The 16,043-nt window shown below is 39.8% G+C and overlaps 1 protein-coding gene across 1 annotated transcript in view; it reads left to right on the forward strand.

Moving 5' to 3' along the window:
- The first annotated feature begins 3,337 nt into the window (after window positions 1-3,337).
- Window positions 3,338-16,043, forward strand: part of LOC124545997 (protein slit-like) — a 42,665-nt gene continuing 29,959 nt past the window's right edge. Inside the window, exon 1 of the mRNA XM_047124965.1 lies at window positions 3,338-3,506. Within this exon, the coding sequence (XP_046980921.1) occupies window positions 3,434-3,506 (73 nt within the window). The 5' untranslated portion in view covers window positions 3,338-3,433. The remainder of the gene's footprint in view (window positions 3,507-16,043) is intronic.

Raw genomic sequence — 16,043 nt, forward strand, 5'->3', positions numbered from 1 at the left:
CTAAACAGGCTAACCATTGTTACCCTTTCTTCAGTTAGTCTTATCCAACTAAAATCAGCATTTACTTCTGAACATTACAGTGTAATGTATAATTCTGTAAATTTTATATTGTGCTTAGTGTGAATTCCAGCACCACCAGCAGGAGAAGTAGACACTAATGTTCATATAGCAACTGAAACATTCTATGTAAAATACATTGAGGACCTGTTGTATTAGTTAAAGCTGTATCAACACACAGTTTTCAAGCAGTTCAATTCATCAGGTTTTGCTCCTAGGAAAACTTGCCATACTGTTGATCTAAACATTAGACTATTGGCTTATTTTGCATATGTTAATTCCCAGTTGTAATGCAATTGTCTTCTTTGGAAGTGTGCCTACATTAAGCAACGTATTTATTAGCAGAAATAAGAGCTATATATATGGTGTAAAGTAGATAGCTGTACATCTTGAACAAATAACTAAGTGTACTGCGACTGAGATTATAAGTCCGCCCGTATTTATTAGCTTTTTATATTTTGATGAAAGATTTTAAATGAGTGTTCTTTCAGCTCTGCAGTTTTGCTCAAGTAGTTATCTCCACTCCAGTTACATTTACTTTGGGGCTCTGTCTTTCAGATCAATTTACCCCCAAAACAGACATAGTGAAAGTACTGGAATCTGCAGAGATGAAAGGGACACTACTTTGGGCAGATTGGTGTGTAATATTCTTAGGTGTGATAGGTGTCTATGTACCACCATGACATGCCATTCTCCAATGTTACTTGCATTTAACCTGCTGGAATTTTCATTTTAATTATAAACAAGGAGCACAATAAATTAACTCTTAGCCTTCTACTATTTACAGGGTGTTTCAAAAATGACCGGTATATTTGAAACGGCAATAAAAACTAAACGAGCAGCGATAGAAATACACCGTTTGTTGCAATATGCTTGGGACAACAGCACATTTTCAGGCAGACAAACTTTCGAAATTACAGTAGTTACAATTTTTAACAACAGATGGCGCTGCAAGTGATGTGAAAGATAGAGAAGACAACGCAGTCTGTGGGTGCGCCATTCTGTACGTCGTCTTTCTGCTGTAAGCGTGTGCTGTTCACAATGTGCAAGTGTGCTGTGGACAACATGGTTTATTCCTTAGAACAGAGGATTTTTCTGGTGTTGGAATTCCGCCGCCTAGAACACAGTGTTGTTGCAACAAGACGAAGTTTTCAACGGAGGTTTAATGTAACCAGAGGACCGAAAAGCGATACAATAAAGGATCTGTTTGAAAAATTTCAACGGACTGGGAATGTGACGGATGAACGTGCTGGAAAGGTAGGGCGACCGCGTACGACAACCACAGAGGGCAACGCGCAGCTAGTGCAGCAGGTGATCCAACAGCGGCCTTGGGTTTCCGTTCGCCGTGTTGCAGCTGCGGTCCAAATGACGCCAACGTCCACGTATCGTCTCATGCGTCAGAGTTTACACCTCTATCCATACAAAATTCAAATGCGGCAACCCCTCAGCGCCGCTACCATTGCTGCACGAGAGACATTCGCTAACGATATAGTGCACAGGATTGATGACGGCGATATGCATGTGGGCAGCATTTGGTTTACTGATGAAGCTTATTTTTACCTGGACGACTTCGTCAATAAACAGAACTGGCGCATATGGGGAACTGAAAAGCCCCATGTTGCAGTCCCATCGTCCCTGCATGCTCAAAAAGTACTGGTCTGGGCCGCCATTTCTTCCAAAGGAGTCATTGGCCCATTTTTCAGATCCGAAACGATTACTGTATCACGCTATCTGGACATTCTTCGTGAATTTGTGGCGGTACAAACTGCCTTAGATGACACTGCGAACACCTCGTGGTTTATGCAAGATGGTGCCTGGCCACATCTCACGGCCGACGTCTTTAATTTCCTGAATGAATATTTCGATGATCGTGTGATTGCTTTGGGCTATCCGAAACATACAGGAGGCGGCGTGGATTGGCCTCACTATTCGCCAGACATGAACCCCTGTGACTTCTTTCTGTGGGGACACTTGAAAGACCAGGTGTACCGCCAGAATCCAGAAACAATTGAACAGCTGAAGCAGTACATCTCATCTGCATGTGAAGCCATTCCGCCAGACACGTTGTCAAAGGTTTCGGGTAATTTCATTCAGAGACTACGCCATACTATTGCTACGCATGGTGGATATGTGGAAAATATCGTACTATAGAGTTTCCCAGACCGCAGCGCCATCTGTTGTTGAAAATTGTAACTACTGTAATTTCGAAAGTTTGTCTGCCTGAAAATGTACTATTGTCCCAAGCATATTGCAACAAACGGTGTATTTCTATCGCTGCTCGTTTAGTTTTTATTGCCGTTTCAAATATACCGGTCATTTTTGAAACACCCTGTAGGTGCTTTAAATTTATTTTTATGCTTGAGCTCCATTGGAATATACCTTGGAAGGCCCAATGGTACTGACTGACCATGTAATCCTCAGCCATATAGCCATCACTGAATGTGGATATGCAGGGGGTTGTGGTTATCACACCACTCTCCCTGCCATTGTCAGTTTACAAGACCAGAGTCACTACTATCAGTCACATAGCTCCTCAATTTGCCTTTCAAGGGGTGAGTGCATCCCGCTTGTCAACAGTGTTCAGCAAAACAGACACCCACCCAACTGTTAGCCAAGCCTGACAGCATTTAACTTTGGTGATCTGACAGGAACTTGTGTTACCACTGCAGCAAGGCCATTTGCATAAATTTATTTCAGTTTCCTTTTTATTTCATTTTTTTGTGAATTGAGGTTTTCAGTTACCAACTTATTTCACAACTGACATAAAAATTTTGTGATTTTCTGAAAATGTACAGTCCTCACACCTGGGATTACAAGAAGGATGGCCACATCCTGCTCAAAGACTCTGCTGTCAGTTCTTTCTTACTGAGAGTTAAACATTGAAACGAATACCATGGCTAATAAAACACTAGTTGCCAATGCATCGACTGAAACAGAATCTACATTTGGGCTTATAACTGACAGAATTAATCACTTAATGTTGTCTACATACTCACATCACATGATGCAGGGAGAAAACAATGGTGGAAGTTACTGTTGAAAAACCGATCAATAGCTTTTCACTGAAACATGCACTATACTGACACACACTTTTATAAGACACTGTTGGAGTTCATTGTATTTATCAACTTCCAGCTTCACTTATATTCCCAAAATGACACAACTGTAATGCCCATAGTGGTGTAACACCATTGCATTTCACAAGAGTTGATATCAAAAAAAGTTCATTCATCATTCACTCTGTTAATTAAAGCAATACATAATTTCTGATGCAGATTCATTCATTGCAGCAAGAAGTACATCTACGAGTTGTGGAGAACACGCAGTGTCTGCTATTGTCATAGAGCAGGTTGAACAGCTTATCATATGTCAATGTATGGTAGGTTTTGTTGGAGACCCATACATTAAGTGTGAACCTGGTGAAGAGGTATATGGGAAAAATGGTAAAGGTAAGTGGGAGTACTGATCTGTGCATTAGAAATACTAAATAGTGATACTAATTGTATTTTTCTTTCTTTCACATATACAAAATATATACTATGAACAACAGAGAGTTACGAAAAACTGAATCTCCAAGAGTTATGGTTTGGTGAACCTGCCAATTACAGAAATCATTATAATGAGGGGGATGGTAGTTTTACCTTACTAGTAAGATACTACAGATACAAACAGAATTTAGTTATGTATGCTGACAGAGAACAGCATATTAATTTACAGTGAATAAATGTTGTTTATACACAATAGTGTACCTGTACATTTTTGACTTTCCATTTCAAACATTTCAACACTGCATACAGAAAAAGATGAAGTGGTTGAGATACACCACATGCTTAGCCACCTTGGTCCCCATATTTGCCTTCTTTACACTCTCTATTGAGCAGGGAAGTCTTGTTTACAAAATTCATCTGTTGTATTGGCTGTGGTCGGAGGCAGAAAATAATTTAAAATAATTTACTACACTTTTCTGCATGAATCAGAGCTTGTTGTGTAGATAAAATTTGTGCAACAAACACAATGCTCATCCTATGAAACAGTTTCTGCTGTTAACTATACATGTCCATTTTTTAAAGTTTTTTGATGTTTGTAGACAGAAAATCCAGTATCTGGTCTCCATGCCTATTTGTTCTGACTGAAACTGAATCTGATGCACGAACATTCCATCTGTCAAACAAACAAGCAAACCGAGAGCTCAGAGTGAAACTTAATGGAAACACTCTTTGCCATAACGAGTACCTTGGTGTCAACCTTGACTGCATCCTTTCCAATAGAAAACATCTTGAAAAATACTGCTGCCAAGATAAAAACTCATAACAATATTATTCAAAAATTATGTGGAATGACTTGGGGAGCTTCAGCAGATACTTTGTGCACAGCATCGATTGTGCTGGTCTTCTCAGCAGCTGAGTATTATGCCCTGCTGTGGCTAAACAGCTGCCACACCAACTTGATCAGTGTCTAGTTGAACCACACTACGCAGTTAATAACTCGGGCAATCTGACAAACACTGATTTATTGGCTTCCTCTACTAAGCAACATCTATCAACCTGCCATCCGCAGAAGCGAGGCCTTGCTTAGGGAATACTGCAAGCTAAAGGAGAGCCTGGAATTACCCATACAGGAAGACACACCAAGTTTACGACGATATAGACTCCATTCAAGAAACCCACCATCACTGCATGCAGGACAACTAGATGCCAGAAATACTGGAGTGAGAGACCTGTTTGACCAGAGCTGTCTACTTGTTGAAAATCCTGAAGAGCATGTGTGGCTCTGAAAGTATACGTGTGATATTGCTGACACAGAACTTGACAGGAACCTGTGGATCAAACTGAACTGAGCTCACACTGGGCGTGGATAATGCAGAGACTCTCTTTACAAATGGGGAAATACAGAATCTCCAGTTTGTGACTGTGGGGCTCTGAACTAGACAGTCAAGTACATTAGAGATGAATGCCCTTTGCGTTCCTACCAGGGGGGCTGCAGCAACCTCATGAAAGCAGATGATAAGGCTCTTATATGGATTAGGAACTTAGATATTCACATTTAGTTAGTTTATATGTAGTTTTGTATTTTCATATTCTTGTTATATATAGCATTACTAATGTTATACCATGTAATTTTAAACTGCATGTGAGCCATACGAATAAATAAATAACTACACATGTAATCGGTATAAACATAAAAGTTAAAACAGTGGATCAATTTTCTTGCTTCAGAAATGGAAATCAACATTGCCCAATATATCTATGTCTGCATCTATGTACATGCATTACTAACCACTTTTGAAGTGATTAAGTACTGGGCCACATGTTAAAGTTTCTTTCTGTTCCAATATTGTGTATGTGTGCAGGAAAAAAGATTGCTGAAATGCCCTGTGCATACTGTAATTAGTCTAATCTTGTCATTTCAGTCCCTACTGAAGTGATATGTTAGAGACTGAAGCGTGTTATTAGACTCCTCAAATGATGCTATTCAATGAAAATTTGTAAATAGGCTTTTGTGGGAAAACTGGTATCTATCTTCAGGCAGTCAACATTTCCAAACATTCTCCTGTGACTCAAACAAACCTGTTATCTTTTGTGATGCCCTTCTTTGAATATAACCAACATCCTGTTAGTTCAGTCTGCTATGGGCCCTACGCACATGAGCAATATTCTAAGATGGGGTCATAAGTGTTTTGTAAGCAGCCCCCTTTGCAGAGTGATTTTCCTTGTATGCAGCCAGTGAACCAAATTTTACCTCCTGCTTAATCTATGACTAAACCCTATGTGTATTTCATACCCATACAAACTATGACACTCAAGTATTTGTATGAACTTCAAGAATTTGTTGCCTACTGTTATGTGAATTATTCAGCTGTCTCAGGAGATCAGCTACATCTCACTGGACACTAACTTTGGTGCCATTAACAGCCTTAACATATGGCCAGAATTTGTTTGAGTACTGTGAGAGATGTTTTCATAAGATTCCACTACAATTTTCATTGAAAATATAAGCCATTCTTCTTTTGACAGTGAAATCTGTTTCATTAAGCATCTCTCTACCTATAGCTTTATGCTTTGTTTAACAATTACTATGCAATAGTCACTGTTTCTTTTGAAGTTTCTTTACAGGTGCTGTATACCATGGTGGGTTACTTCCACCAAGAACCGTTATAAAGTAAATACCTATCCAGTGCTTTGTCAACTGGTCTTCTAAACTTGATCAACCATTTTTCTACATTCTCCTACCCAGAATTGGATGTTGCAAGTACTGAACATTTAAATCTGTTGCTGCAACTGCCTGTGATCCCTTCGTACTAATTTCAACAGGGACACACTCAAAGAGATCAGACCTATTTGTTACAGCTAGATCTGATAGGTATGTTTCCATCATGAAGGGGCTTCTGAACCATTTATTCCAAGTATTTTCCAAAGAAAGCATTTAGTACTGTTTTTCATGATTTCTTACAACACCCACCATAAAAAAATCTGCAGTTAATACAATCAGTTGTTGAAACATTAAAATCTCCTCCAATAACTTACTATTAAGGAACAAATGCAATAACAAGTTGAAGGTTTCTCTAAAGTTTTCAGTTACATTTGGAGGTGAATACATTGGTTGACAGAAGGATGCAATTATGAGTTTATACCTATCCTTGATACTAAGTTTGTCCCAATTAATCTCATATGTAGCTTCAATTTCTATCTCAGAGGATCTGAGTTTCTTGTCTACATTTACAAATAAAACACTTTCATTTTCCATGAGCCTATTCTTTTTATATACACTTAAATTTGTCACAAAGATCTCATTGCTCTCAATTTCAAGTTTCCACCAGCTTTTTATACCTTATATTATATGAACTCTACTGCTTTTTAGAACTGCTTCAAACTCTGGCCCTTATTGTGAATGTTTTGTCACTTGATCACTAATGTTTTAATCATTTCATCTTTGAGGCACACATCTTCCTAGCTTAAATGAATACTTCGTCACCTCCTACTTCTATCATTATCTGAATTGGATGGAAGTTGCTTAAGCTAAAAATCCCTTGGTAACTCCAAACACAGCCAGTGACATGGGAAGCAAGTTCTGGCATGCCTGACTCATTTACGGAGACCATAAAGTTGATCTAGTAATAGTGTCTTTGACTAGTAATCGAAATATTCAGAGTCCCATATCTGATACTAATCACTGCTTAAATTTTGAATAAAAATCATCAATCCTGGCAGTCAAAGACTTCCGGTATAAGGTGTCACTCTCATTCTACTATCAGCTTTCTCAAAGATGGAACAGCAGCATACAGAGATTCAGGCACCCTCTTGCCCATCTGAGGGAAACTGCCCTTAAAAGGTTGAAGAATCAGGAACAACCAATGATAGGAGCATGCAAAAGGAAATAGAAATCACTGTATTAAAGACACACTTGTAGGAACAGGACTTGTGGTCTGTAAATGAAAATGTGACATGATGATCTGTCCTTTGGCTTCAGATTCCACTTTCTTCTCCCATTAGGACCTCTGGGAGGTGATTGCCAGTGGAGAGACAAGTGGTAAGAAATACAGAACATATGAAAAGGGAAACTGAAATGCTTAATCTATATAGAGTGGGTGTCAGTGAAGTGAAATGGAAAGAAGGTGAAGATTTCTGGACAGATGAACATAGGGTAAAATAAACAGCAACAGTAAATGGTATAACTTATGAACAGGAAGGTAGAGCAGAATGTGAATTACTGTGAACATTAGAGCAATAGAGTTGTTCTTATCAATACTGACAGTGAATCATTGTCAGCAATGATTTTTTCTTTATTCTTTCTTTATTAGCAACTGACCATACACAGTAGAAAAAGCTTCTCCAGTGATAGCAAGTTACAGTTGCAATCAAACTATTAAAATAAATGTTCATATTAGATGTACAAACTGAGTATCTTATTTACAGCTATAATCTTAAACAATAATCTCAACATTGTCCATCACATAGAACTTGTTTATATTGAAAATCTTTATGTCTTTTTTTAGCCAGTCATATAATTTGAGTTTGAATTTTTTTTAATGGCAAGGAAAGAGGAAACTTGTTAAAACTTTTGAGGGCATTCACTTTATAGGAGTTTCCTGTTACTGTAGCCTGTGGCTTGGAATGTCAATGTTTGTTTTATTTCTATTGTCATGTTTGTGAATTGTTCCCAGGTAATACATTCCTTAATGCTGTTTCTGACAAAGACTGCAGACTCATAAATATACAGATTCACCACTGAAAGTGTCCTAAGCCTGATGAAAAGAGTGCAACAGTACTCTGTAGGACTAGCTTTGCATACTGCAAGGACTTTTTTTTGCTTTTTTTGATAAATGTTACTGATATGAGGAGAATGTCCTTCTATGTGGCCATATTATATATATGATTGAAAGATAGCATAATACAGGGTGATTATAATTAAAGTTAACTATAAAAACACTGTAGAAATAACACCACTGGTCAGAATGATGTTAAATTGCAACGGGATATTATCAGAAAAGGGGGAAAATGTATGGCAGAAAAAAAATATATAGTGTGAAAATTGATCAATAGACAGCACTGTATGTGTAAATGAAAACACCTGTCATGTACACGACCCTTTGAAGTTGGTATAAACACACCGGGTACATGGTTTTTCCTCCTTTTGTGTCTGTGACGTTTGCCATGACTGCCTCAATACAGGATCATGCACTGCTTGTAAAGCTGTATTACAAGAATGATGACTGTGCACACATCACACTGCAGAAGGTCTGGACACTGAATGGCTTGAAAAAAAAAAGGCATTGATCTAACGACTACCGTGAGTCTGGAGAAAATGATTCAGAAATTTGAAAAGACGGGTTCTTTTGGTGTGCAACCAGGTAGAGGGAGGAAACGAATTGATATGACATCAGTGGAAGCAGTGGTCACAACAGTGCAGGAGGAGATGAGTGGTGGTGTGCAAATGTGTAGCGCATGGAGAATTGCCCAAATTGCCGTGAACACGGTGCTTAAAATAGTACTTCTTTGCTATCCATTCAAAATTAGCCATGTGCACAAGATGCTTCCTGCTGATCTGGCAACAAGAGAGCTTTGCTTTAGAATTTCTTGCTCACGTGGAAGTGGCCACTGATAGGCCATGGAAAATTTTGTGAACAGATAAAGCCCACTTTCATCTGACAGGATATGTCAAGCCACAGAATTGTCAAATATGGACAATGGAAAATCCACATGCAAATCAACCATTATCACTTCATCCTGAAAAGGTCACTGTGTGGTGTGGGTTTGTGGCAGCATTTATCATAGGGCCATATTTTTTCAAAGAGACAGGTTCTTCCAGTCCTGTTACCTGTACCATCACTGGTGAGCGCGTGCAACCATGTCATTCCAGCTCTCCAACACTGTGGATGTGTGGATGGGATCATTTTTATGCAAGATAGCACACCTCCGCACATTGAAAATCCAGTTAAGCAGCTGCTGAAGTGCCATTTCGGAAATGCTAGAATTATAAGCCACCAGTTTCATACAGCCTAGCTGTCCTTATCACTTGTTCTTAATCTGTGTGACTTCTGGCTGTAGGGCTATCTGAAAGATTTGTTCAATGTTTTGATTGCACACTTAGTTGTATTGAAGGCATGCATTGCGCAACACATTCTAAAAGTGACCCTAGAAACACTTTGATCAGTTGAGGAATATGCTGTTTCCTGATTTCAACTTGTTGCAGAAAATGTTGGGCAGCATATTGAACATGTTTTGCACCAGCCACATGGAAATTAATAATCCAATATGATTTTGATTGATGCTTTTTATGTGGTTTTTGCCCCCAGAACAATTAAAAACCAATGTCATTGATCCTTTTTATGCGGCTTTTGGCCTCAGGACAATTAAAAGCTGATTTTTCCCATCCAACATAATATGACCTTGCCGTGGTGGATGGGCTTATGTAACTAACAGTATCACACCTGAACATGCACCCACACTGAATAGCACAGTTTGTTTAATGTCATATGTACACCTTAGGCATTGTTGTATGATTCATTTGTCTTTTGTAGTTGACCACTATTAAATTATGATGCTTACAGCACCATCTATTGCTACATATTGTAACTGTTTAATTTTCTTCTGCCATACATTTTTCTCCTTCTCTGATAACATTCCATTGCAATTTGATGTCATTCTGACCAGTGGTGATATTTCTACAGTGGTTTGAAAGTTTAACTTTTATTATAATCACCCTTTATACCGTACAGAGATAATTATTTGTTACAACCCCTGAGCACAGGAGTTTTAATATGTCCAAACAACTGAGAGGTATGGTTTGGGAGAGAGGGATGACTCATGCTGAAGTGTGCAGAGAAACACAGGTGGGTTTGTCATTGACTTTACTACACCGAAGGTACACAGCGGGCCTTCTAGTGAACTCGGCCATGGTGCTGCACAGTGTACATGGGTCATCACCAACATAAAAAGCCAGAATCTGCAGAACTGCTGTCCAGTCACTAAGCCTTGAGGACAGCACACCTATTCACACCATGGCTAAGGCGCTGCTGCATGCGTCAACTGCACCCGATGGTCTGCAACTTAAGCACTTGTTATTCTCTTCAGTTCTAGGCTGAAAAAGAATGGCAATGTGATTGCTTGATTTGGGCCTCCAGGCTAGCTTATTTATATGACTTTTCCCTATGCCGCTGATGTAGTTCCTCTGGAGGGGGCAAGTGGAGTGCTCTTTGATAATTGCAACATCAGCTTTCCTCAGCCAGCTTTGGTCCCTTCACACAGATCACTAGATGATGATGTAACTGCAACATATGGGTTCTTCACAGCATGTCAGTGCACTGTGTTGCCCTGACTACTTCATAGTAGTATACAATGCCTGGGGTGCCATGCCTTCTACCCTGCAAGTGGTGCCGTAACCTGCCTCGAATAATAATTTGCAAAATATCAACATTGCTTGTGCCTGCCAGCCAATATGCCAATCAATCCCTTAACCACTGCTGTGAGAAATTTGCAAGCATTTCCCAAATGCCTGTACTTATTTGCGGCACAGCATACCTCCTCCCTTCTGAGAACATTCATTCTGAATCTTTAACATTGTGCTCCCACTCAACTACCTTAACTCTAATAATTTACAGATTTAGTACAATCTCCTGAATTTACCATGCAGTTTACTACTACCATGTATCTCTTACAATACAAATGGCTCTGAGCACTATGCGACTTAACTTCTGAGGTCATCAGTCGCCTCTCTTACAATACATTTATACGCTAATTAAGACCTTAAAAGTAATTGCTTCTCTGACCAATGGTAGTCAACCAATCTATTGATAATTGGTGGGTTGGCACACCTGCAGCCTGTGCCTTCTTGGGTTTTACCCAGAAATATAGTATGCAAAAGCCTGCTAGAAACTCGCCAGAACTGGTGGCCAATACACTCACTAGTAATACTTTGTGCTCCTATTCTTCCCATAAATGGTGTACATGCTGCCACATTCATTCCATCGAATTTAATGCACACAGTACATATGGAAAATAAGTGCCCCAATAGTCATGCCTGGAACCTATGTAACAGCTCAATATTTTTGCAATTGTCTTGTGCACACATTCTGTTCTCCCATTGGTCTGCAGATATCAAATGAACTCATCCGTAACTTCCTTATATGCAGTACACAGCATAGCTGCTTCATTAAATCTGAGGGAAAATCCATATCTTAGTCTGTAATTATGGTCTCAGGAACTCCAAACTTTAATATCCAATTGTTTACTAACACCAGCACTATAGTACTATCCTATTGGTTCAGCATCATTATCATTGCCAAAAATCGTGAAAAATGATCGATGATCATGAGAACATTCCTACTTCCTGTAGGTGTTTTACTAAATGACCTGAGGGCCTCCAACCCCAACATAGAAAGTGGAGTGGTTGCCTCTAGTAATCTTTGCAATGGTACTTTCTGATGCTTAGTGTCAGCCCTCTGCGTACATGGCACACTGTCTTTAACATACTGCTCCACATCACGTTTCCTGTCCCTCCATCAAAATTGTTCTACTAGATGTCAGTTCATCGCACGTCGCCCTCCATGACCTGGCAACATATGGTTGTGAGATTGCTGCAAAACTTCCTTCAAAAAATCCTCTGAAACCAACACATGTGGTTCACATCTCGTCATTCTATACAACAAACCTTTGTGCATAGCAAAATGTAGTTGTGACTTAAATGCCTGACACTCCTTATCCCTTGCTTGTGCCTGCTGCCCACTGTTCAACATTATTCCCTAGCATACTTAACATTGATAGCCCATTAACGAATCTGCATTTGTGTATGATCTCCCTGGCTTATGGATTGCCTCAAACTCAAATTCACTACGCTTAAGTGCTCAACAGGTTAATCTACTAGATGGATCTTTCAAACTAAGCAACCATTTCAATGAGGCATGGTTTGTTGCAACCTTAAACTTCCTACCATACAGATAACCCCGAAAATATGTAATACCATATATGATCGTCAACATCTCTTTCTCCATTGTAGGGGAGTAATGTTCTGCCTTGTTTAACTGCCTTGAAGTGTAAGATACTGGATGTTCCTGGCCATCTACCATCTGTCCCAAAATGCAGTCAACTGCCTCATTTGAAGCATCACACAAAACAATAAACTCTTTCTCAAAATCTGGAAAAGCCAATACCGGATCTGAAGCTAATATTTCTTTCAATTTTTCAAATGCTTCCTGACATTCCTGTGACCAATGGAATTTTGTCCCCTTCTTTAGTAGCTTGTTCAAGGGTCCAGCTGGTTTTGCAAAGTCTTTCGCAAACCATCTATAATAATTACAGGAGCCAATGAATGACTGTACCTGCTTAGTTGCTTGCAGTATCGGATAATTTTGAACTGCATCTGTATGAAAAGGATTGGTCTGTATGCCACATTCACTAATCTTGTGCCCCAAATAAATTACTTGAGTTTGCACAAAATGGCATTTGTCCACACTAAATGTTAAACATGCTGATCATAGTCTACTAAAGACAACCTCCTATCATTTCACATGCTCTGGCAAGTCCTTTGAATAGACAGTTATGTCATCGAGATAGACTAGACAAGTTTTTGGCTTTAAACTTCTCAGTACCTCATCTAAAAATTGCTGAAAAGTTGCCGTGTGTTCTTTAGTACAAATGGCACGTGTTTGTAATGAAAATTTCCTGCTGGGTGGTAAATGCTGTTTTCAGCCTATCTTCAGGTGCCACCTCCAATTGATGATATCCAAAGTTTCTGTGATGTATGGAACTTATAAGCACCCACAATGGTTTGTGCATTTAGATATCTGTAGCCCCAACAAAATCTGTATTCCCATGTCCCATATACTGACTTTCTTGGCATGATGACAATATTCGCACTCCAGGTTCTATACTCCATCCTGTAGTGGTTGTTCAATATAATCTTCTATGAATGGTTACAGCTGTTTTGCTATATGGTATGGCTTCCTAAAAACTGGTGCACTATCCCCTGTTGGTACGTGATCATCAATGAGGTTGCTGATAACCTTCTGTTCACACAAAATAAATCTCTAAACCTCCATAGCCATTCAATTACTGCCCTTCAAATGATCTACTTTCACTCATAACACTTCCTTATCATGATTTGCTTGTGGCTTTCCTCTAGGCTTGACCTATCAGAGCCCTCATCTTTCGAGACTTCCAGAGTGGCTGTTATTGCACTCATTGACAGAGTCACCTCCTCTCTGCCAAAGTTATCCACGCTAACTGGAATCATGTAGGTTTGACAACAAAACAACGTATGCTTGTAAAAGGTAGCATTGTAGAAAAACTTTAGTAGGGTAAACTTGATGCGTTCTTTCGAAAGGAAAAAAAAAAAAAAAAAAATCATTGTCAATAAAGGAGATTTTAAAGTGAAATACAATACAAAAATTCATAATGCAAATAGCTTAATATCATTAAATGACACATACTTATACAGTAGCTGGTAAAGGGTACCTTTAAACACCTCAAAATCTTCAGAAATATCTAAACTTTTCACATAATACGAAGAGGTATGGACTTGGGCCATCTGTCTCCTAAAACTATAAATAGTTACTTACAACCACTTCATATTTATACTCCACGTAATACTCTCAGTATACTGTCACTAAAAAAAAATGGAATAAATGACTTATAAATCAAACAAAAATTAGACTTAATTTATGATAGATCAGACAAGGAAGAGGGAGAGAAGTGGTACCGTTTGAGGGCATGACTGGCTTATCGCAAGGTGACAACTGTGCCAGTCCACGTGTTTGCGCCATGCAGTCTCTGCTTATAGTAAGCATTCACTGGGAACATAGGCCGCAATTTAGATGAACAAAAAACATTGTCTCAACTGGAAACTCGCTGCATGGTAGGGTGAATGATGGTTCACAGTTCTGCTGTGACCTCTTGGGTGGCAGCATAAAACAGAACATTTAACATCACTTACGACAACACACATAGGAACTCCTGCCTGTACGTAATTATCTTCAACCACATGACCACAGGACCTCTTGCCTGCTCACAAATAACCTCAATAAAACAACGTACTACATATCTTCATATTAACAAAACTACGCTGCCCTCTGGGGGATAATAGCCGGAAGTCATCTATGCTCTCTTAGCAACTTACAGGGGTAGAACAGATCAATTCTCTTTCATAATTATAACTCTTATTATGGTACATCACATAATACATCACAGCTTCGTGCATCCAGTTAACCAATCAAGGAACTACCACTTACGAAAAACAGAAGACATGGACAGAAAAAGAATAAATGGTTGGGAGAGAGGATGCAGGGAGATGAGAGAGGAAAGAGAAGGAGAAGGTAGAAAAAGTTCATTTCTTAGAGAGCCAACGATTTTGGAAACCTTGCAGACGTGGTACGACAGCACAGGGTGTTACAGAGCCCTTAAAGTACTCACATCTGTGGAGCAAGGAGAAGGAACCTACTTTCATCATAGGGTGGAGAAATGATGCTTATAGGAAAGATGAAATAAAAAAGAGTTGATCATGACACGTAAACGAAACGGAAGAAAATGCCATGAACGGTTGGGAGACTCTGTGGTGCACATCCCTGGAGTTTAACTGAAAGCTCTCAAAAAATCTTAACACAATCACAACAACTAGGCATGACATACCTCAATGACAATAGAGTTTAAAACAAAGATAAGAAATTTATAGCAATACACTTGTTCAACAGAAGTGTATTTTTAAACTTACATCCGCCTAACATACATCTGCGGGACTTATCTAGGAATTCAGCATACCTCATGGTAATTAGACTCTTGTAAATAAAGTCATGTCCAAACAAAAGGCAATAACTGTATAAGATGCAAAATCTATGCTATTGTTTACTGATCTCTAAGTTCTTCTCTGGATAAATGACTGCAAGGCCTCAGCGCATATCAACACTTACAGTACAGAAGAGACTGTGGTGGTGGCAGTGCAGCAGCTGAGGCTGTATGCACGTGGTATTCGCATAGCAGCAGCGTGGGTGGCTGGCTGCACAGCACTGAAAGTATGCACCCCGGGAGTTGATGCCAGGACCCAAACACAGATGGCAGCGGGTAGCTGACCAGCGGTGAACATGGGGCAGCAGACTGGCAGCAGTGGCAACAGGGAAGCCATACCGACTGAACAGTGTGCTTGTGTGCTCAGCAAGCCACAGCACTGGCTAGGATGCATCACGCATTTTCCTTTTGCGCTTCGGTGCCTGGTTCAGAGGAAGCGGGAGGCGACCGAGAAGTTGGGAAGATGGGCCAACTGTGACCGTCAAATGGGGTTGGAGCACACACAGTGCACACGTACGTTGTGGAGCACATCTTGGTGGACTCAGCGGGCACATGTAGGAGCAAGGCGCTATGAGAGGCAGCTACTAGACTTTGCCCTGGGTGCTGGTATGTGTGGATGCAGCGTCTGACGCGATGATGCAGCCAGCGCGCTGCAGCACCCAGGCTCGGCTCATAGTGGAATAACAGCGGTGAATATTGACCAACCACACAACG

Source organism: Schistocerca americana, chromosome 8, assembly GCF_021461395.2.
Source record: "Schistocerca americana isolate TAMUIC-IGC-003095 chromosome 8, iqSchAmer2.1, whole genome shotgun sequence".
Lineage (NCBI taxonomy): Eukaryota > Metazoa > Arthropoda > Insecta > Orthoptera > Acrididae > Schistocerca > Schistocerca americana.